Here is a 23810-nt window from a genome sequence, read left to right as displayed (position 1 = left end):
GCTTTTGAGAATGTTGTTGGGGAGGATTTAAACGAATATGGCAGGGGGATGAGAACCAAGTTAAGAGGTTCGTGGACAGTAAGGAGGTAGTAGGTAAAGCCGCTAAGGAACTAGATAATGAAGTCAGTGTGATATAGGGGAAGAGTAGATAGGGAGCAGGCGATGAAAGCAGAGGGACAGGTGCATTTGTTTTTATGCAAGAAGTATAGTAGGTAAAGTAGCTGAAAATGTGTTGCTGGAAAAACGCAGCAGGTCAGGCAGCATCCGAGGAGCAGGAGAATCGACGTTTCGGGCATGAGCCCTTCTTCAGGAGGGCTCAATGCCGAAACGTCAATTCTCCTGCTCCTTGGATGCTGCCTGACCTGCTGCACTTTTCCAGCAACACATTTTCAGCTCTGATCTCCAGCATCTGCAGTCCTCACTTTCTCCTAGTAGGTAAGGTAGGCAAACTTAGATTCGTTGGTTGGATTAGTACCTGGGAATATGATGTTATTGCTATTACTGAGACTTGGTTGAAGGAAGAGCATGATTGGCAACTAAATGTCCCAGGATATCGATGCTTCAGGCGGGATAGAGAGGAAGGTAAAAGGGGTGGAGGAGTTGCATTACTGGTCAAAGAAGATATCACAGCTATGCTGAAGGAGGGTACAATAGAGGACTTGAGCAGTGAGGCAATATGGGCACAACTCAGAAATAGGAAGGGTACGATAACAATGTTGGGATTGTACTACATGCCTCCCAACAGCGAACATGAGACAGAGATGATTAGATTCCCTTCAGTGTGGAAACAGGCCCTTCGGCCCAACAAGTCCAACTGACCCTCTGAAGAGTAACCCACCCAGACCCATTTCCCTCTGACTAATGCACCTAACACTATCGGCAATTTAGCATGGCCAGTTGACCTGACCTGCACGTCTTTGGACTGTGGGAGGAAACCCACGCAGACACAGGGCGAATGTGCAAACTCCACACAGACAGTCGCCCGAGGCTGGAATTGAACCTGGGTCCCTGCGCTGGAAGGCAGTAGTGCTAACCACCGTGCCGCCCCCAAAGATAAAGACATGAAAACAGATTATAGAAAGATGCTGGAGCAACAGGGTGGTGGTGACAGGAGATTTTAATTTTCCCAACATTGAATGGGATTCATTTAGTGTTAGAGGTCGAGATGGAGCAGAATTTGTAAGGAGCATCCAGGACGTTTTCCAGAGCAGTATGTAAGTAGTCCAACTCGGGAAGGGGCCATACGGGACCTGGTGTTGGGGAATGAGGCTGGCTAGGTGGGTGAAGTTTCAGTGGGGGCTTACTTTGGGAATAGTGATCACAATTCCATAAGTTTTAGAATACTCATGGACAAAGATGAGAGTGCCCCTGAAGGAAGAGTGCTAAATTGGGGGAAGGCCAACTATACCAAAATTTGGTAGAACTGGGGAATGTAGATTGGGAGCAGCTGTTTGAAGGGAAATCCACATTCGATATGTGGAAGGCTTTTAAAGAGAGGCTGATTAGAATTCAGGAAAGATATGTTCCTGTCAAAATGAGGGATAGAATTGGCAAGATTAGGAAACCATGGATGACAGGTGAAATTGTGAGACTAGCTAGGAGGAAAAAGGATGCGTACATAAGGCCTAGGCAACTGAAGACAGACAAAGCTTTGGAAGAATATTGGAAATGTTGGACCAGTCAAAAACAAGGAATTAAGAGGGCTAAAAGGGGTCATGAGATATCCTTAGTAAGCAGGGTTAGGGAAAACTCCAAAGCCTTTTATTCATACATAAAGAGCAAGAGGGTAATGAGGGAAAGGGTTGGTCCACTCAAGGACAAAAGTGGAAAGATATGCATGGAGTCAGAGAAAATGAATGAGGTTCTTAATGAGTACTTTGCATCGGTATTCACCGAGGAGAGGGACATGGCGAATGTTGAGGTTAGGGATAGATCTTTAATTACTCTAGGTCAAGTCAGCATAAGAATGGGAGAAATGTTGGGTATTCTAAAAGGCATTAAGATGGACAAGTCCCTAGGACTGGATAGGATCTAACCCAGGTTACTGAGAGAAGCGAGAAAGGAAATAGCTGGGGCTTTAACAGATATCTTTTCAGCATCCTTGAAAAAGAGGGAGGTCCCAGAGGACTGGAGAATTGCTAATGTTGTCCCCTTGTTTAAGAAGGGTAGCAGGGATAATTCAGGTAATTACAGACCTGTGAGCCTGACGTCAGTGGTAGGGAATCTACTGGAGAAGATACTAACGGATAGGATGGATTCCCATTTGGAACAAAATGGGGTTATCAGTGATAGGCAGCATGATTTTGTGCAGGGAAGGCAATATCTTAAAAACCTAATGGAATTCTTTGAAGATGTGACAAAGTTGATTAATGAGGGAAGGGATGTAGATGTCATATACGTGGACTTCAGTAAGGCGTTTGAAGATTCCCCATGGTAGGCAGATGAAGAAGGTGAAGCCGCATGGGGTCCAGGATGTTCTAGCTAGATGGATAGAGAACTAGTTGGGCAACAGGAGACAGAGAGTAGTAGTTGGTGGGAGCTTCTCAAAATGGAGACCTGTGACCATCGGTCACAGGGATCTGTGCTGGGACCACTGTTTATGATATACATAAATGATTTGGAGGAAGGTGTAGGTTGCCTCATTAGCAAGTTTACAGATGATACTAAGATTGGTGGAGTAGCAGATAGTGAAGGGGACTTTCAGAGAATACAGCAGAAAAATGGCAGATGGAGTTCAATCCGGACAAATGCGAGGTGGTGCATTTTGGAAGATGCAATTCCAGAGCTAACTATACAGTAAATGGAAAAGACCTGGGGAAAGTTGATGTACAGAGAGACATCTGGGTGATCTGGGTGTTTAGGTCCACTGTTCCCTGAAGGTGTCAATGCAGGTCAGTTGAGTGGTCAAGAAGGCATACGGCATGGTTTCCTTCATCAGATGGGGTATTGAGTACAAGAGTTGGCAGGTCATGTTATAGTTGTATAAAACTTTGGTTTGGCCACATTTGGAATACTGCATACAGTTCTGGTTGTCACATTACCAAAGGATAAGGATGCTTTGGAGAGGGTGCAGAGGAGGTTCACTAGGATGTTGCCTGGTATGGAGGGTGCTATGAGGAGATGTTAAGTAGATTAGGATTATTTTCTTTGGAAAGGCAGAGGTTTGAGAGGGACCTGATTGAGATCTGCAAAATTATGAGAGGTGTAGACACGGTGGATAGCAAGAAGCTTTTTCCCCAGAATGTGGGACACAATTACTAGGGGTCACAAGTTCAAAGTGAGAGGGGAAAAAGTTTACGGGAGATATATGTGAAAATTTCTTCACACAGAGAGTGGTGGGTGCCTGGAATATGTTGCCAGCGAAACTGGGGGCGGGAATGATATCATCACTTATGGGCAGGGAGCAAAGGGATACAGATCCTTAGAAAATAGGCAGCAGGTCTAGATGGAGGATATGGATCGGCGCAGGCTTGGAGAGCCGAAGGGTCTGTTCCTATGCTGTAATGTTCTTTGTTCTTTGTTCTAGCACTAAATTAAAATGGCCTCATTGTGTTGGGTCACACCACATCCCACTCACACCTAATCACACCCCATCCCACTCTCCCACTGGATATGATGGAAATAGGAATTCCATATCCACATGCGCATGCACTCTTCATTTTCACAGGTCCCCGGAGTCTTTCTAATCCTACAAAATCCAGTTCTTCCCTCCAAAATCCAGCTCTTATTGCCTTATCCCACTGTACCAGACACACAATCACACTGTACTAGGCACATATGATCTCATTGTATCAGACGCACAGTGTCACTGTACTGGGTGCGTTCTCCCACTCTGCCGGATACACATTTAATTCCATTGTAACACTAAGATACACACACAGTCACTCTCTCTCTCTCTCTCTCCCCCCACCCACAATACACAACACAGACATACACCCCAATGTGCTGACACTGGACACATTCCCTCCTAACATCAGATACTTAACATGTTATAATGATATATTATCTCTTTATCGCAGTCATTTATTCATTGCTCACAATCCCATAACTTTATAAACACACTTGCATTCATTAATACCCATTATATAGCTTTAATAGACTGGTTGCACATGATAGCAGAGACTACACACATCAAATTGACCTTTTATTTCTGAATTGTTCTAACACAATGAAGGCTCAGTAAAAGTCCAGGTTCCTCATATCCTTTCTTCCTGAAGTACTCCAAGATGAAAACACTGACCTCAAGTGAACATTGACATTATCATCCAATTGTATCATTACAAAGTTCAATAGATATTCCCAGTACATCATCATTGTCCACCTCCATATCCCTGTACACCATCAGAATCCACCTCCATACCTAGGTGTTATGGACCAGACCAAACCCCTGAAAATATATTTAGAATATAGCCTCAACCCTAACATTTTCTTATTTTAAAGGTAAGGCGCTGCATTCCACATGCAATTTAATTGGTCAAACTACTCAACTGTAAGCAAAACACACTTTATTTTTATACTTGAGTTAAAATACAGACAAAACAAAAAGAATTGGCTAAACTATAACTCTGCTGAAATGCTTAACTAAATAATATACACATTAAATACCATTAACTAACTGTTCCAATATTGTAATACCACACAAGCACGCTCTTGGCAACAGCAAATCCAGTAAAATAGATTGTCTCACATGCAATTCTAGCAGCAGGAGGACAACCCCAGCTTTTTGCTGTAACAGAGAGAGGAATAAGAGCTTCCATGTCTGGCTTCAAGACCCCAGCAACTGCAGAAAACTAAAGCTAAAATCCTGGATCTGTGGGAGCATGACCACACCCATTCTATTGTTCCAACTTAAAACAAAACTGGCCTCACAAGCTATTTACTTTATTAGCTTTGAGCAGACCACTTTCAACTTCTCTCTCAACCTTTCTTCATAAAAAAAGGACAAAATACATCTCTTAAAGCCATGGTATCATCACACAGTACACTATCAGAATACACCTTGATATCAGAATACACCTTGATATCCCAGTACACCATCAGAATGCACCTCAATATCAAGGGCCGAAGGGCCTGTACTGCGCTGTAATATTCACAATATCCAAGTACACCATCGGAATCCAGCTCAATATCCCAGTACACCATCAGAATGCACTCCAATATCCCTGAATGCACCTTGCATTCCTAGTACATCATCAGTTTACATTTCCATCTTCCATTACATGAGCAAAGCTCAGCAACTCCTATTATACTAGCAGGAGCCAAGTATTTGTCCCAGCTTGCTAGCAAGGACTCAACTGTGTAAATGTGGTAACATTTCCAACTAATTGCATCTTTAAATTATCAGGAACCCCAATAAACACATGAGGTCCAGCTACTCATCATGTTCCCTCTGTTGGACCCTAATTACTTATCCATTATTGCAACACAAAGATAGGTAATAAATGCATGACCTTCACAGTTTGGACACAATAAGGAAATCAAGGCAAAAGGCAGGAAATTGTCATAGAGTCATAGAAGTCAACAGAAAAGGGCCTTTCAGCCCATCATATCTGTGCCAATCCGCCTGACTATTCTAGGAGCAAATGACTGCAGATGCTGGAATCTGTACTGAAAACAAAAAAATGCTGGAAATCACAGCAGGTCAGGCAGCATTTGTAGAGAGAGAGCAAGCTAATTTTTCAAGTCTAGGTGACAACTATTCTAATCCGATGTACCTTGTATGCCTTTAGGCATCACAAGTGGACACCTAAGTACTTTAATGTTCTGAGGGTTTCTGACTACCACACTTAGACTCAGTGACTCCCAGATTCCCCCAGTTTTTGGGTAAAAAAGCTTTTTGTCATTTCCCTTAAAACTATGCCCCTGGTCATTGATCCCTTCCTATCTCCCTTTCTGTGCCCCTCATAATTTTATACATCTCAATCACGTCCTCTCTCAATCTTCTCTGTTTAAAGGAAAACAGCTCCAGTCTGTCCAATCTCTCTTCATAAGTGAAACTCTCCAGCCCAGGTAACATCCTAGTAAATCTCCCTCTGCACCTTTTCTAGTGCTATCACATCCCTCCTACAATGTGGATTCCAGAACTGCACACAATACTCTAGTACAGCCAAGCCAATGCTTGATACAGTTCCAGCATCACCTCCCTGCTTTCAACCTCTATGCTTCAGCTAATAAAGGCAAGTATTCCATATGCCTTCTTCACCATTTTAGCCACCTGTTCTGATACCTTAAGGAACCAGTCTACATGAACACTAAAGTCCCTCCAATCCTCCATGCTTCGCAGGGTCTAACCGTTTGTCGTATGTTCCCTTGCCAAGTGCATTCAGTCCACATTTATCTGAACTGAATTCCATTTGCCACTGATCAGCCCATTATATCCTCCTGTAGTCTAAGGCTATCCTCCTTAGTATTTTCACAAAGTGGAGCTGAAGATTATCAGATCAACCATGACCTCATAAGATGATAGAGCATTCTCAAAGGGCTGATGAGCCTACTTCTGGTCTTAGATCATACGGTCTATGTGTGTACATGAACTCTGAATATAGTCAGAATCCAGCAGTGATAAGCAATGTTAGCATCTTTGGGCTTCCTTGCTTATTAAAAGGATCTCAGAGAAGAGGGAAGCAGGCAAAGTGAGATGAGTTTGCACAATGGCTGACCTGCACCACATCACAGGGATAAGATACAAGCCTTTGTGAAATCTTTATGTCCTTTTAAGTTGGACGCGGTATTGACAGTCAATGGCTGAGGGCATCCCTGTGGCCTTCGCCTGCAGCAAATATTAGATCGCACACAACTCCCAGCTCTCTGTGCCTGCTGAGACTGCAGGATTACACTGTTTGCTAGGAAGCCTGATGCAAAGGTAGGTGCTGAGGTCACAGCTTGCTCAGAAGATTGGTATATTTACCCTGTGACTCCTCCCGGGATTATCCAGTTAATGTAGTGTGGGGGATATCTCCAACATGAGCGCCTGAGGCAAAGGAGGAGCTGTCCCAGATGGGAAAGAGGCTTCTGTTTATTTATGTTGTAAGAAGAGGGTGATTGAACGGGGAATAGGATCTTTTCCATCGTCAGCCTCCAAGCTCAGACACAATGCACCAGCACAATACGGAACAATTTGCTCATCCCTGCTGCTGTGACTCCAGTAGTTTCCTCTTCGAATGGAAAGTCACTCTCCCTCAGGAGTCAGAGTCTAAGAAAAAGCTGCAGTGAAAGAATAGACAACAGTTCATTAGTATCAGCACTACCACCTTCCACAGAATAAAGCTTCCTCTGAACTGTCCCAATCAAACATTCCCTGGACAGGGACAGCATGTGGTTAGATACTGAGTAAAGCTTTCTCTACATTGTCCCCATCAAATACCCCCGCTACTCTTTAAACTGAAGGCAAAGCTCCCTCAACACTATCCCTTTTCATACTCATCCAGAACAGGGACAGTATAGGGTCAGATACAAAGCAAAGCTTCTTCAACTCTTTTTAAACTGAAAATAAAGCTCCCTTGACACTGCCCCTGTCAAACACTCAGGACAGAAACAGAACAGGGTTAGATACAACATAAGACTGTTTCTACAGAGTCTCCATATCAAACATTCCCAGGACATGGACAGCACAGGGTTAGATGCAGAGTAAAGTTCTCTTTGCACAGTCTCCACCAAGCACTCCCAGGACATGGACAGTACTGGCTTGATGCAGATTAAATCAATCTCCACAGTGACCCAATACATTTCTGGTTAGGGTAGAATAAGCTGTCATGATCTACAGTCTCAGTCTGACGAAGTAAATGTGAGATTTCTGTTGCTTGTGCTTGGCTCCCTGTGGCTTCATAGAAGCTGACAATCTGCTGTGACTTCACAAGGAGCTGTGAGTATTGCAATGCTGTGGGAGGCTTGCTCATCAAGTTTGATCATGAAACTAGAAATAGTCGCTTCTTTGAATCTGAGTGTCATCTGGCTTTGCCAACTTTCTTGATGGCAGAGGTGGCATTTTGGTCTATACAGTCAAATATTGATCGGCAGTGACCAGGCTGCATTGTACCCGGCCAGAACTCCCATCTTTAAATAAACATTTCATTGTTGTTCTATTACCTTAGTGTTCGTGCTGCCTGAATTGAGACTGATATTACAATTGGGACATCTATTCCCTGCCTTGTCATCCTATACCTTCGTCAACGCAAATAAACAGAACTTCGGTTCCAGCGAGGGTTGCCTCCGGGTCTTTCCATGTTGGCAAACATGCCGCGCCCCCCCCCCCCCCTCCTCCACCCCCTTCCCTGACAAGGTGCTCCCAAAGGTGCAAGCAAATGCAGATGCAGCAATCCCTCCCTCCCTCTCCCACTTTCCGAGCTTAACATGACCACACCACCAGCCACCTCGCCATCAATGGATCCCCAAATCCCAGTACACTTGGAGCCGGGGAATGCCCGCCACGTTGAATAGCTGGCCAGCCCCTGGGATGGGCACCCAGGGGCAGAGGGGAAGGCCTCACAGCCAGTGCCAGCTGAACCTTGTCAACCATTTGCAAAGCCTCAGTCATGTGGGACAAGAGGTCTGCATCCTGTCCAGTTTACATAATAACTGATGTGGATAGGGAAATGTAGACTGTGTGAAGAATTACACTGGAAACCAGTTTAAGATTACCAGTAATGCATTTGCTGGTGTTTGAAGCTGTATACATGAACACACAGGGCCCTGTTTCATGTAGGCAAAAGGAGTTTGTATATGCAATAATATGGAGATATATTTCCAAGTCAGGATGGCAAGTACAAGCTCCCCTCCAAGCCACTCAGCATCTTGTTTGGGAAATACATAACTGTCACTGGGTCAAAATTCTGGAACTCCCTCCCTAACAGCACTTTTGATCTCAACTACACCAAATGGACTGCAACAGTTCAAGAAGACAGCTCATCACCATCTTCTCAGGGGTAACAGTTGGCAGGAAATAAATGCTGGCCAGCCAATGATGCCCATATCCCATCAGAGAATTTTTTTAAAAATTGCATTGCTTACATTCAGAAAGAAAGAAGTCATGGAGACTGCCAATATCTGTAGCATGACAACACCCTGACCAATCAGAGACCACCTGCTGGGAACTAAGGCAACAATTAACTGGTCCTGCTACACCTCCAAGCCAGTGATAGTCCAAGCAATCAGCATCCTCTTATCATGCTGTATAAATTGGTGTTCCTTTTTAAGTCAGCATCTTGTAAGATTATCCTGATGGATACAAAGAAGCTTTGTGTCTCCTTTTAGCCATTTTTAACAAATGTATACCTGGAGGAGGCAGAAATGTAGTAATGTCACTGGATGAATACTCCAGAACCCCATGTTGATGTTCTGGTACGTGGGTTTAAATTCCAGATCCAAATTTGAATTCAATAAAAATTTTGATTAAAATGTTAGCCCCGTGGTGACCATGTCACCCAATTTGAATTTAAAGCTAATTTCATTATTGGTTGGACAACTACCCCCAGTTGTCATAAAAACCCATCGAGGTCACTCATGTCCTTTAGCGAAGGAAATCTGCCATCCTTACATGGTCTGGCTTATGTGTGACTCCAGGCCTACAGCTATGTGGTTGACTCTTAATTGCCCTCTGGGAAATTAGGAATGGACAATAAATGCTGGTGATGCCCTCATCCTGTGAAGAAATTTTAAAAATAGGTAGCCAGCAAGTCCAACGTGTCCGAAGAAGAGTAGGAAAAGGATGAAGGGTCTGCAATAATTTTTAATGCTTGGGATATGGGTACCACTGGCAAGGTAAGCATTTGTTGCCCTCTGTAATTTCCCTTCAACTGAGTAGCTCACCATTCCATTTCTGAGGGCAGTTAAGAGTCGACACCATTGCTGTGGGTTCGGAGTCAGACCAGGTAAAGACAGCAGATTTCCCTACCTTAAAGCATAAGTGTACTAGGTGGGTTTTTATGATAATTGAGGATAGTTTTAATGCCATTAATGAAATTAATTTTCAAATCCAAATGAATTTTAAATGTCAGTGTGTTGAAGTGGTGGGATTTGAACCCATATTCCCAGAAGATAAGCCTGGACCTCTGGCTTGCTAGCCCATTGATATTACCACTACAATAAGTCTCTTCCCTACATCTTGTTAAAAAAGATTCATGTCAGACATCTTTCAATCCTGATGAGGAGTCCTCAGTTTGAAATGTTAATTGTTTTTTTCTCTATCCAATGTGCTATGTGTTCTCTAGCACATTATAAGGATGGCACAGTGGCTTATTAGTTGGCACTATTACCTCACAGCACTAGGGACCTGAGTTTGATTCCAGCCTTAGGTGAGTGAATGTGTGGAGATTGCACATTCGCCCAGTTTATGTGTGAGTTTCCTCTCACAGTCCAGAGATGTGCAGATTAGCAGGAATTGGCCATGGCTTACAGGGATTGGATGGGATGTCTTTCATTTGGTTGTCTAAGTTAAATCTAATGAGATTGCTGTCATTATACCAGGTGAGTACTACAGCAGAATGCCGCAAGACAGGCATGGGGAGAGGATACAATTGAAAGAGCGAGACTGAGGTGAAAGGGTAGATAAAGAAATGAGAGATTGACAGCATACAAACAAAGCAGAGAGCACGGGGGCTTGGGTTGAGGCAGAAGAAATTAGAAATAATCTCTGAAAATCTTGAGCGGTGCTAAGCGATGGAACAAGACAAGTGTTCTCTCATTCCCAGAAACTAATCGGCGATGTTATTAGATCAATTTGTTATTTCAGAGAGACAATGAGATAGAAATAAAGAGATGGGGAGGGGAGGAAGAGGGGGAGATGGGGCAGCAAAGAAAAAAGAGAAAGATTAGTGGGGGAGAGTCATAAAAACAGAGAGAATCAAAAGAGGGAGAGAGAAGGAAAGAAAGAGAGAGAGCAAAACGCTAAAGGTTTAAGTGATGGCAAGAAAGAGAGAGGGCGAGAATGAGGGGTCCTGAGAGAAGGAAAGAAATAGTGAGAGGGAATGAAAGAGAGATGGATGGGGATAAAATGGTGGAGAGAAATAAATAGGGGGAAAGAAAGAGAGAAGGGGTAAATGAGAGATGGTGATGGGGGAGAAAGACAGAAGGGGAAGTAAAATTATAGAGTCAGATGAGTGGGGTATAAGAAGAGAAGAAGGGGTATGGGAGAGAAAGAAAGGGAGAGGTAAAGGGTGGAGTCAGGTGGGAGAAGATAGAAGGAGAGATACAGGGAAGTGAAAGGGTAGGGTTGAGTGAAAGAGGAAAGATAGAGAGGTCAGAGGTTGGGGGGAAGGGAGAGCATCTGGTCAAGTAAGAGAGGGATAGAAAGAAGATGGTGAAAAGAGAGAGGTCGTGTGTGAGCGAAGGAGAGTAAAAATGAGAGAAATAAAGAGAGGGATGTCAGAGCATTGATTGAGAATGAGAAAGAAACAGAGAACAAGCACTGCTGCCTCCCAGTGCCAGGGACCCGGCTTCAATTCCAGCCTGTGTGGAGTCTGCATATGCTCCCTGTGTCTGCGTGGGTACTCCAGTTTCCTCTCACAATCCAAAGATGTGCAGGTTAGGTGAATTGGCCATGCTAAATTATCCATAGTCTTCAGGGATCTGTAGGTGTGGTGTATTAGTCAGGGGTAAATGTAAAGTAAGAGAGTAGGGATATGGGTTTGGGTGGGATACGCTTTGGAGGGTCGGTGTGGACTTGTTGGGCTGAAGGGCCTGTTTGCACACTGTCAGGATTCTATGAAGAGAAGAGATGATGAACTGGACAGAAAGCCAAACACAGTTAAAATGATGAAATTACTGACCTGGCAGCAAGCAAGTCCTGAAATGATACCATGTGCTCTGAGCTGTTAGCTCTCAGAGCATGCTGTTAGCTCAGAGAGCCAGTTTCAAATTAATTCATGCTTCCATTCATAAAACCATTACCTCACCTTACTTCAATATATAAATTCATTTACAAATCTATGTCATTAATTATCAATGGATACATTTCCAAACTCATGTGCACATCCAGAAATCAATTTGAAAACTTTTGAATTAATTTGCAAATGTCTGAAGCTATCATACATTAAGAAATTGATTTATAAATTAGTTTGCACATTAATTGCATTCACAGTTCCTTAATTTGCCAATGATAATCGCCCATAACTCCCAGGTTTCACCTCAGACAGGAAACTGAGATGGGTTGGCCATTTAGAACAGAGTTAAGGGAGAATTTGTGAATCTTTGGAATTCTACCCAAACCCAAACCCATATCCCTACTCTATTACTTTACATTTACCCCTGACTAATACATCACACCTACACATCCCTGAAGACTACGCAATTGCTCAGTCATCAGGTCCACTAAATTTTGAGATAGGAATTTGGGAATAAAGGGAATCAAGAATAATGGGGAGATGGGCAGCAAAGTGGAATGGATGTGGAAGATGAGCCATCATCTTGTTGAATGACAGAGCAGCCTTGAGGGACTGAATGGCCTACTTATTTATGACAAGATTACAAGAAGTAAAGAGAAATGAGACAAGCAGCAATAGAGAAACCAAAGATAACTGAGTGCCTTGCAAAGAGATTTTTATGCTGCCATTTCAGGGACAGAACTTGAACCCAGGGACCTTCTGACTGACAGAAGCCAAGGGGCTATCAATGACATCATGCTGACACGTGTAACATGTTGTCCATTTAATAAAAAAGCACACGGTCTGTGGTAGAATTCTATATAACTGTGTTTGGAAGTGGATTTGTGATACCATTAGCAATGCAAAGAGCATTTGTGAAACCAGGCGGAAAAGTGTTAAAATGCATGTGAAAAAAACTGATAGGATAATTTCTAATGGGGTGACTGAACTCCTGGTCCAGGCAGCAGTGGGGAGCTAAGTGGTAACAAGTATCCAGGCAATGTGTCTCCCTTACTTTTTATGCAGGGACCTGTCCTCTGCAGGCAAGGGGAATATGTCTATGATTTGTGACTTTTCTCAAGAAAAATGTAGAGGACAGTGGTTCCCTGATGCATTGTTCAAGGCAATGCCTCAACCAGAGTGAAGTTGCCAACAAATCAGTGCTCTTTTCTCATGCAGTATAAATTGTTGCTCCCTTCAAAATTTGGCCTTTTTGCACTGACACAGACCACACCTGTTACAGCTCAACAAAACCAGGTGAGAGCTATTTGCAGCTTCATTTCTCAAGGCAATACTTCGACCAATCAAAAGCAACCTGCCTGGTTTAAAATTTGAACCAAGCTTGTCGGTCACCATTAATGGGTGCATTCACCATGACAATACCTCTACCAGCCAGACTCTACCTGCCAATCAATCAGCACTCTCCTCTTATGTTTCCCTTTATCTTGGTATTCTTGAGAATTGTCCTGATGAATGCAAGATCAATAATTTCACAATTATTGATATATGACACAAAGGTTGGAGGTGCCATCGATAGTATTGAGGGCTACTGCAGGCTGCAGCGCGGCATAGACAGGATGCAGAGCTGAGCTGAGAAATGGCAGATGGAGTTCAACCTAGATAAATGCAAAGTGTTGCATTTTGGAAGGTCGAACTCGAATGCTGAATATAGAATTAAAGACAGGATTCTTGGCAGTGTGAAGGAACAGAGGGATCTGGGTGTGCAAGTACATAGATCCCTCAAAGTTGCCACCCAAGTGAATAAGAAAGCATATGGTGTTTTGGCTTTCATTAACAAGGTTTTGGCTTTCATTAACAAGGGGATCGGGTTTAAGAACTGTGAGGTTTTGCTACAGCTCTACAAGTCCCTGGTGAAGCCACACTTGGAATATTGTGTCCAGTTCTGGTCGCCCTACTATAGGAAAGATACAGAGGCTTTGGAGAGGGTGCAAAGAAGGTTTACTAGAATGCTGCCTGTACTGGAGGGCTTGTCTTACAAAGAGAGGTTGAATAAGATTAGATTCCCTACAATGTGGAAACAGGCCCTTCAGCCCAAACCGACCCTCCAAAGAGTAACCCACCCAGACCCATTTCCTTCTGAATGATGCACCTAACACTATGAGCAATTTAGCATGGTCAATTCACCTGGCCTGCACATCTTTGTGACTCTGGGAGAAAACCCACACAGACATGGGGAGAATGTGCAAACTCCACACAGACAGTCGCCCGAGGCTGGAACCGAACCTGGGACCCTGGTGCTGTGAGGCAGCAGTGCTAACCACTGAGCCATCATGCTCGGACTTTTCTCTCTGGAGAGAAGGAGGAAGAGAGGAGACCTGAGAGGAATACAAGATAATGAGAGGAATAGATAGAGTCAATAGCTAGAGACTTTTCCCCAGGGCAAGATTGACTGGTACGAGGAGTCATAATTTTACAATATTAGGAGAAATGTATAGAGGAGATGTCAGAGGTAGGTTCTTTACGCAGAGAGTTGTGAATGCATGGAATGCGTTGCCAGCAGTTGTGGTGGATGCAGAGTCATTAGGGACATTTAAGTGACTGGATATGCACATGGATAGCAGTGAGTTGAGGGGTGCGTAGGTTAAGTTATTATATTTTACATTAGGATTAAATGTCGGCACAACATCATGGGCCAAAGGGCCTGTTCTGTGCTGTACTTTTCTATGTTCTATGTTCTGTTTCAACATAATGTGTCTTTTCTCAGAGATACTCAAATTTAGTATTCTTGTGTCTGTCCTAATGAGTGCCAAATGAAAACCTTTGAAAGCATGTCTGTCTTCAGCAACACTTAATTTCTGATGATAGGCATCTATCAAACATGGTCAACAGAGGCTGTGGAAGAGATGGCTGCAAGATTTAGGCAGAACAATTAGAGGGAAAATAAGGTTGATTATGAATCAGGATATCTGGGACAGTTAAAGGATTCCCTTCTGGGCTGTCTCCTCTTATGAAGTCATAGAGATGTACAGCACGGAAGTAGATCAACTCGTCCATGCCAACCAGATATCCCAACCCAATCTAGTCCCATCTGCCAGCACCCAGCCCATATCCCTCTAAACCCTTCCTATTCATAGACCTATCCAGATTCCTTTTAAATGCTGCAATTGTACTAGCCTCCACCACTTCCTCTGGCAGCTCATTTCCACACACACACCACCTTCTGCATGAAAAAGTTGCCTCTTAAGTCTGTTTTATATCTTTCCCCTGCCACCCTAAACCTATGCCCTCTAGTTCTGGACTCTCTCACCCCATGGAAAAGACATTGTCTTTTTACCATATCCATACCCCTCATGATTTTATAAACCTCTATAAGGTCATCTCTCAGCCTCGGAAGCTCCAAGGAAAACAGCCCCAGCCTATTCAACCTCTCCCTATAGCTCCACAAATCCTGCCTCATTGAACAATCTTTTCCTCACCTGCCCTAATAACTCTTTATGTCTCGTTGTGAAATTTTAGTTGATAAGGCTTTTGCAAAGAAGCGCTGCTTTGATCTGTCTGGAAGGATGTACTGGAAAGGAAGCAGAAATCATAGTCCAAACCATGTCACAGTAATGAATTCCCATTGTCAATTTGTTAGTGGGAATGATCGAAGAGGCACCTTGAGTGATAGTGACGAAGAATGCGATCAGCATGATCCTTGGTAAGCTGTATCCTAAGTCCATCTGAATTGGTGCAGTATTAATTGGGCCAATTCAAGAGGGTGCAGCAATTGTTTAATCAAATCAACCAGGAAAGGCCATGTAGTTCATAAGCTAAGCTCACTGGGGACAATGCTCATAAGAAGCTTACAAAGGAGAGAGCACATGATCAAGGACTTTGAGCACAGCTGAAAGCTGAAAGATCACAAAAAGCCTTTTGTGATCTTAGTACAGTCTCAAACATGGTAAAGCCAATTAAATACTTTTGAAGTGTAATCAAACTCGTGGTGTGGAAAACATGGGAACCAGTTTGCGTACGGGAAGCTCCAAAGTGGTAATGCTGTTATAGACAATCTGCTTCAGCAATGGCAATTCAGAGACAAGTGTTGGCCTCCTGCTCTCCTTCGAAATAGTGCCATGCAATCTTCTGTGTCCATCCAAAAGAGCAGAGAGTGCCTCAGTTTAATACCTCACCTGAAATTCTATACCTCTGACATTGTAACACTCCCTCTGAACAAGACTGGAGTGCCCGCATTGATTCTCCCTAAAACCTATCTCAAGGCCAGTAACTAACAAGATAATAGGGCCGATTCAGTTCAGTCCCCGATGGAGGCAGTTACATTTAAGTATTGTTCAGCCCCAGTTTATGTTCAGCCTTCAATGTGCTTCTGTCTACCTGTGCATCTAATGTTATGGAATCTCTGGATATTTAATGATCTCAACTTAAATACAGTCTCCTGGGAATTGCTGTCATGCCAACTAGCTGACAACTGTAGATGGCAAGAGTTCACTAAAGCTTCACTCAGTGCTGATTGTCAGTGCCTGTCCGTTCTTGCATTTTGAAGCTCTAATGCCGCACTCCTGGGTTGCCAGAGGCAACAGTAATGGAATAATCCTTATTGTTCACCTCCAAGGTAATTCTTCAGTGGAACGTGCAGTTCAAAAGCTTTGCAATGATACTATGACAGAAACTGAGGGTTTGCAAAAGTGGGTTGGCATAATAGTAGACGAATAATTAGAGGGAAAGTGCAGTCACTTTACATTAGTGTGTCAAGTGCCCAAGATGGTTGCAAGATATTTGCATGAGTGAAGAAGCTCTGACACATCTCTCTCCCTCTCTTGCTGTTTTCGTTTTCAGCTTTTAATTTGAATTCCAGGAGCCTGGTGTCTGTGAGACAACTTGCAGTGTTTATGCTGTTAGCTCTGGTCTTCACAGCCCAGTGGAAGATTTAGTTTCACCTGTTCATATCTGCCATAGCTTCAGGTGCACTGCAATCAGAACTTTTAGACTGCATCTTAAAATATTAAATTCACATCTTGTGTTTAAATGCCTTCTTATCTCTGTAACTCCCTTGTGCTCTATGATCATTTTCAAACAACCCCTTCATGTTGGAGCCTAGGAAACAGGAGCAGGAAATTACATCCAACCCCTCGGCTCTCAACTAGATCATGGCCAATCTTCATGTCATTTTCTGGTATTATCCCTTTCATATCTTCAATATTTAACATAGAAAATATGTGCAGGAGTAGGCCATTCAGCCCTTCAAGCCTGCACCAGCATTCAATATGATCATGGCTGATCACGCAATTTCAGTATCCCAGTCCTGCTTTCTCTTCATACTCTCGATTCCTTTAGCCATGTCCAACTCCTTCTTGAATATTTCTAATGAACTGGCCCCAACAGCTTCCTGTGGGAGAGAATTCCACAGGTTCGCAACTCTCCCAGTGAAGATATTTTGCCTCATCACAGTCCTGAATGGTGTTTCCATTATTCTTAGACTGTGGACCTAGTTCTGGACTTGCCCAATATCGGAAACATTTTTTGCACATCAAGCCTATCCAGTCCCATCAGAATTTTATATATTTCTATGAGATCCCCCTTCATTCTTCTAAAGTACAAGCCCAGTCGGTCCAGTCTTCCTTCATATGAGTCTTGCCATCCCAGAAATCAGTCTGGTGAACCTTCACTGGACTGCCTCAATAGCAAGAATGCTCTTCCTCAAACTAGGACACTAAAACTGCACACAGTACTCAAGGTGTGGACTCATCAAGATCCTGTATAACTGCAGCAAGAAATTTAGAAGGTTGTTATCTCTGTCTTGAAAATCCTCGATCTTTGAGCCTCCACAGCTCTGTGGAGTAGAGACTTCCAACGGTTCACCACCCTCTGACAAAAAAAGTCTTCCTCATCTCAATCCTGAAGCTCAAAGGGGAAAATTACTTGCTCCTGGTTCCTATGCTTAAGCCTGTGATTACAATATTTAGAAAGATTTTTCATTCCAACTGTCTAGCAGATAGTTTGCCAGTTCTTCCACTCTTCTCTCTGTAGCCCTCAACATGTTTGCAGTGTGATAGGAATAAATATCTTACTGAGAACGATGGATATGTTGGTGTAACTCTGACACAATAGTCACATGCCTTTGAAACTTGAAGAAGACAAAAAGGGTCATGGTCATTGTTCTGTGTATTACAATGTAAGTAAAGAATTCACAGAACCTACTGAGAATCAGACAATAATATCTTCAATAAGGGAAGGACAGAGATACAGCAGACTCAGAATTGGAACAGTTCATCTGGAGCGAACTCAACTAGATCACCCAGAGAGGATAAGTTTAAGGTGAGGAGCAAATAGTTTAGAAGAGTTGTGAGAAAGAATTTTTTTCACCAAGAGGGTTATAGAAATATGGAACATGCAGCCTGAGAGGGTGATGGAGGCAGATACTCTCACAACTTATGGACAAGTATGTAAAATGCAAAGGAATGGTGAACTGTGGACCAGGGTAAATGGATTAACGTAGTTTGGTGATTGTTGGTCAGCATAGACAACAGGCCTGGTTCTATGCTGTATGACTCTATGATCAGAGCAAATAGTGAAGCAGACTCAAGGGGCTGAATTGCCTACTCCTGTAGTTACCATGAAGGACTCTCCTTCTCAATCTTTCCCCTTGTCTTGAGGCGTAGTGATCCTCAGGTTAAGTCACCATTAGTTGTCCCTCTATAATGAGAGAGCACCCTATGGCCCTCTGGGACTATGATGATTATACTTTAATACTGCTCCTAGTTCTTATGTTATGTTCTGAATTCAAGTGGTATGCTTTACAGACCCCATGGTAAGCATAATGCACGAGGGTAGAACAATGTCCATGGGAGCAGACCATTCCAGGGAGACAGGAGTTCAAGCACAAGTCATTTTTATCATGTGCTCAACTTGCAGGGATCCAGTTTTCCCCCTTCCCTTCCACCCTACTCCACTCCTGCCCCAATAATTATGGTGCAACCCCCAAGGTGACAGTTTAGATAGCTAATACAGTATTGCCAAACTTATGATGGAGGTTAAATCATTGATAATCAACCTGAGAATTGTCTCTGTTCTCTGAATGGGCCAGAACCTCAGTTAGAATCTTGAATAAGAAACAAAGCTCCAAAAACATGGTCCAAGTGTTTTCCTTGATTCATTGTCAGACTTGAACCTTCTCTCAAACAGTCATCAAGCCAACCAAGATGAAAACAGATCAATCAAATTGTAACAAGCCTTGTGCTGCACCTGTCCTGGGAGGGTGCGATGAGGACAGCGTAGAAAAATCTTCACTATCAGTTCAAATGAGTAGTGGGAGCTTTACGCTGGATCTAAACATGTGCTGACACTGTCCTGGGAGTGATCAATGCGAACAGTATCAAGGAGGCTTTCCTTTCTATTTACTTTTATTTTAAAGTATTGAGGTTGCTTTACTCCCTATCTAAACCCATGCCATTCTTATCCTGGGAGTATTTGATGTCGACAGCGTAGGGAAAGCTCTACATTTAAAAGAATAGATGAACCTTTACTCTGTGTCTAACCCCGTGCTGTTCCTGTCCTGGGACTGTCTGATGAGAACAATGATCATGAAACTTTACTTTGTATCTAACCCTATGCTGTCTGTATCCTAGGATTCTTTGATGGGGACAATGTGGAGAGAGCTCTATTTTCCATTTATATTAAGCTTGAAAGAGTAGAAGAAGCTTTACTTTGTTTCTAACCCCATTCTGTATTTGCCCTTGGACGTAAGAAATGATTATTTTCTGCAGTGTTTCCACAGCAGTTTCCAAGTCTCTAATTGGTGTTATTTCTCTGGCAGGTGTAACAACCGTACACAGTGTGTGGTGGTGGCAGGTTCCGACGTCTTCCCTGACCCCTGCCCAGGGACCTACAAGTATCTGGAGATCCAGTATGAGTGTGTCCCCTACAGTAAGTACCTGCTCCCATTCTAATCTCACCCTCATGGACCACTGCCCTTTGTGAAGAGCTTGCTTGTTCATTGTTGTTCACTGCTGTGGAGATTGTCCCTGAGTCCGGGGTGCAGTCTCCTGACCATAACAACTGTATTTTGCTGAGGGGCTTAGACATTACATCTTGGGCCTATCCTTCGATTGGTTTCAGCAGGCATTGTCTGTCCGTCTCTGACTTCCCTTTCAGACGATCGCTCAGTGTTGAATCCGGCCAATCACAGCCCTGTCGCCAAGCCGTGAGTCAAATGACTGGTGCGGCTGGTCATTCACTGCTAACCCTTTCCTTCTAACCCTGCTCACAGCTTCTTTTCAAGGCGTCTTCCTCATTCCTCCTTTCTTCTCCCTCTTTTATTTTTCTCCCCGCAGCGCAGTGAGAAGAGGACGCCAGCATCTTTATGAGCTGCTTTTCTGCACATTTAAGTTTGTTCATTCTTGAAAAGTTGGGGAAGGGATGGCGTGGGGAGTGCAGGGGAAAGTGACTCTCGTAGCTCTAGATATTCTCAAAATGACTTGTTCAGAGAAGCGTTACCATGCACCTCTGGAACAGATGGGACTTGAACCCAGGCCTCTTGGTCCAGAGGTAGGGACTCTACCACTTCACCATAAGAGCCCTTTCTCACTTTTTCTACAGTTACAACAAACTATATGATCTGTTAGCGCCCACTGATTAGTACTGCTACCTCACCACGCCAGGTTTCAATCCCACCCTCAGGCAACTGTTCATGTGGAGTTTGCGCATTCTCCCTGCACCTGTGTAGGTTTCCTCCGGGTGCGCCAGTTTCCTCACACAGTCCAAATTTGTGCATGTTAGGTGGATTGGCCCTGCTAAAATGTACTGTGGTGTCCAGGGATATGCAGGCTAGGTTGGTTAGCCATGGGAAGTGCAAGGTTACCATAGATAGGGTAGTGGGGGAATGCGGGCTGAGTCTGGATAAGATGCACTCAATGAGCCACATGGCCTCAATCTGCACTGTAGAGTTTCTAAGAGATCAAAAGATCTGCATCTCTTGACATCCTACATCATGTGGAGCAGAGTCTGGTTTAACCCTCACTCCACGCACCAGTGGCACTATCTGCAATCTCTCCCAATCCCAATTCAACTCGCTGTAGATTCTGATAGATGAGGGGGCGCACACCTATTACTCATACCCATTCCGATATGATGTTTGAACCTCACGGAGGGTCTTCGGGAAGTTCCCCAAGACTGATAGTTTCCAGTACTCCCCTGTTTTACTGAGATTCACACCTGTCTGGCTCTCTGCATCTCTTTTCCTGGCACTTTCTGCTCGCTGACCTCTGACCCTGCAGGTCAGCTCTGTCTTGAGACCCTTCACAGTCCCCAGTTCACCAGCAGGGTCCTAAATGGGATAGTTCGGGCTCAGCCACTCCTGGAGAGCAGGCCACAGACATACTTTCAAAACAACCTGCTCTTAATCACCTCTGGAACAGGTGGGACTTGAACTCGAACCTTCTGGCTCCAGGAGTAGGAACACTACCAGTGCATCCCAAGAGCTATAACAAGCTGTAAACCAAATCCCTCCTTAAATCAAATGCCTGGGACTGGTGTATAGGCATCCCTCCTTCTACGATACCCTCTTGGGCAGCACAGCGGCTCAGTGGTTAGCACTGCTGCCTCACAGCGCCAGGAACCTGGGTTCAATTTCAGCCTCAGGTCGAAGAGTTTAAATATACCTTCCATTCTGTGTGGGTTTTTTCCAGGTGCTCTGGTTTCCTCCCACAGTCCAAAGATGTGCAGGTTAAGTGGTTTGGCTATGCTAAATTGCCCATAGTGTCCAGAGATGTGCAGGTTAGGTGAAGTAGTCATGAGAAATGCAAGTTTAAAGAGATGGGAGATGGGGTGTTGCTGAGTCTGGGTGGGCTGCTCTTTGGAAGGTCAGTGAGGACCGATTGGCCTGCTTCCACACTGGAGGGATTCAATGATTCTTCCCCCTTACTACAGACAGAGAAGTTTTGAGACAGGAAGGTGTCTGTTGAGGGGGACTGGAGACTCTTGGGGTGCAAATGGGCATAAATTATTAGCAATATCCCCCCAGAGATCTCAAAAAGACTTGAACACAGAGGGATTGCTACAGATGTATAAAACTCCAGCATGACCCTAGGTCGAAGTTTCAGTCTGACCATCATACCTCAGGAATTAAACCATGGGTGTTGGCCTCGAAAGAGTGAGACCATGTTATAGTAGACCACACTAATAAGGATTCTTTTTTTCCTGTTTTTAATGTAGGTTTAGATGAACATTAAACCTCTGCTGAAATTCCTCACTATAAGCCAATCTAGAGAGTATTGGACTAGGTTTTCCTGACATCCATGTACTGGTCAGGCAGGGGTGCCACACAGTTCCATCAGAATCATTCCAGGAATGAAAGGGTTAAACAGAAGGGCAGATTTTCTTTTTGAATTCATTCACATTCATGATGAGAGCCCCTGCCCAATTAGGAATGAGGGCATCGCTGGTTAAACAAGCATTTATTGGCCATCATTATTTGCCCACTGGGCAATTAAAAGTAAACCACATTGCGTGGGCCTGGAATAACACAGAGGCCAAACCAGGTGAGTGTGAGATACCTCCCCTGAATTACATTAGTGAACCAGATGGGTTTTCCCCCCGAAAGTCAAAAGGTTACCCTTAGAGACATAATTCCAGATTATTATTGAATTCAAACGCCACTATCTGTTGTAACAGGATTTGAACATGGACCCTTAGGACATTTCTTGGATCTCTGCACTATAGGCTATTGCCTCCCTTGAGATTGCATGTATTAGGTTTGTACCTCCTTAAGTACAGGAGATAAGGTGCATAAGATGATTAATAGCATTGCGTAAACAGATGTATTGCCTGTAGTTGGGACTGCCCAGAACAGGGAGAGGAATAACCTCAAAATGAAACCTTGTCAAAGGATAATCAGCAAGTACTTCTTCACACAAGGGGCAGTGGAAATGTGGAACTCTCTGTCACCCCTTTGACCCCACCCACAAAAACCATTGAGACTTGGAGGCAATTGAAAATTTCAAAGCTGGGTTTGATTGACTTATTTTGCATTAAATGAATTGGAGGTGGACAAATGAATTTGAAATACAGATCGGCAACAGTCAGATTAAAAGGCAGAGTGTGCTTGAGTGAGTGGCCTCCATCACGGCCTAAAACCCTCCAACAATTTATCCCAAATGTTCCCAAAGAGTTGCAGGCCTAACACATTCCTGAACTCAAAGTGAAATATTGACTGCCCCTCCATGCCCCCCCTCCACCCTACACCTCCACCCAGATTCAGGCTGGGGCACGTTCTGGAGACTCTCGGCTATAATTTTGTCAGACGATACCTTTTGACTTTTTCAGATTCTGATCAGCGTGTTTAAAATTTAACAAGAGCCCAACAGCAAGAATGGTCTGAAAGAATTATTTCCTCTAATAGAGGTATCCAGAACCCCAGGAGGATATCATTTGAGCTGGTGCAGAGAGTGAGGGAATATCTAAAACTCTCTCATTTGAACTCCGGTGGAAAGTGGCTGGGAGCATTTGAAATATTGAAAATGGACACCAATAGATTTTTATTAGGAATTGAAAGGAGGGATGGGAGCAAAGGCACATAATGTAGGAATGTGAAGGTCAACAGTAATCTCACTGGATTGGTAATCCATTAATGTTCTCAGGACAAGGGTTCAAATCCCACCACAGCAAGTGTTGAGATCCAAGTTCAATTAATAAACCTGGGATTTGAAGCTAACTTCAGTAATGCCAGCCAAAACAACGTTCATTGAATGATCTGGGTTACTGATGTCTTTCAGGAAGGAAATCTCCTGACCTTACCCTTACTCCTGGCCTATGTGTGGCTCTATACCTACAGCAATGTGGGTAGGAAGCAAGATAGGTTCCTGCTTTGTCACTCAATTGAATAGGTTAAGCTTCTACCTTAGCACTATTTTCCCTCAATGTCACCACATCCCATCCATTTCACTAATGTCTGTCAGGGAAAGAAATCTACCATCCTTATTCAGTGACTCCAGATCCATA

General features: G+C 43.7%; 1 protein-coding gene across 19 annotated transcripts in view; it reads left to right on the top strand.

Moving 5' to 3' along the window:
- LOC140467980 (adhesion G protein-coupled receptor L1-like) overlaps window positions 1-23810 on the top strand; it is a 621988-nt gene that overhangs the window by 392050 nt on the left and 206128 nt on the right. For all 19 annotated transcript variants that reach the window (XM_072564089.1, XM_072564084.1, XM_072564081.1 and 16 more), the window contains one exon: window positions 19630-19739. In XM_072564089.1, the coding sequence (XP_072420190.1) occupies window positions 19630-19739 (110 nt within the window). The remainder of the gene's footprint in view (window positions 1-19629; window positions 19740-23810) is intronic.

The sequence above is a fragment of the Chiloscyllium punctatum genome, chromosome 46 (genome assembly GCF_047496795.1).
Source record: "Chiloscyllium punctatum isolate Juve2018m chromosome 46, sChiPun1.3, whole genome shotgun sequence".
Taxonomy (NCBI): domain Eukaryota; kingdom Metazoa; phylum Chordata; class Chondrichthyes; order Orectolobiformes; family Hemiscylliidae; genus Chiloscyllium; species Chiloscyllium punctatum.
Note: the sequence above shows the minus strand (reverse complement) of the source record. Positions and strands in the feature narration are given on the sequence as shown.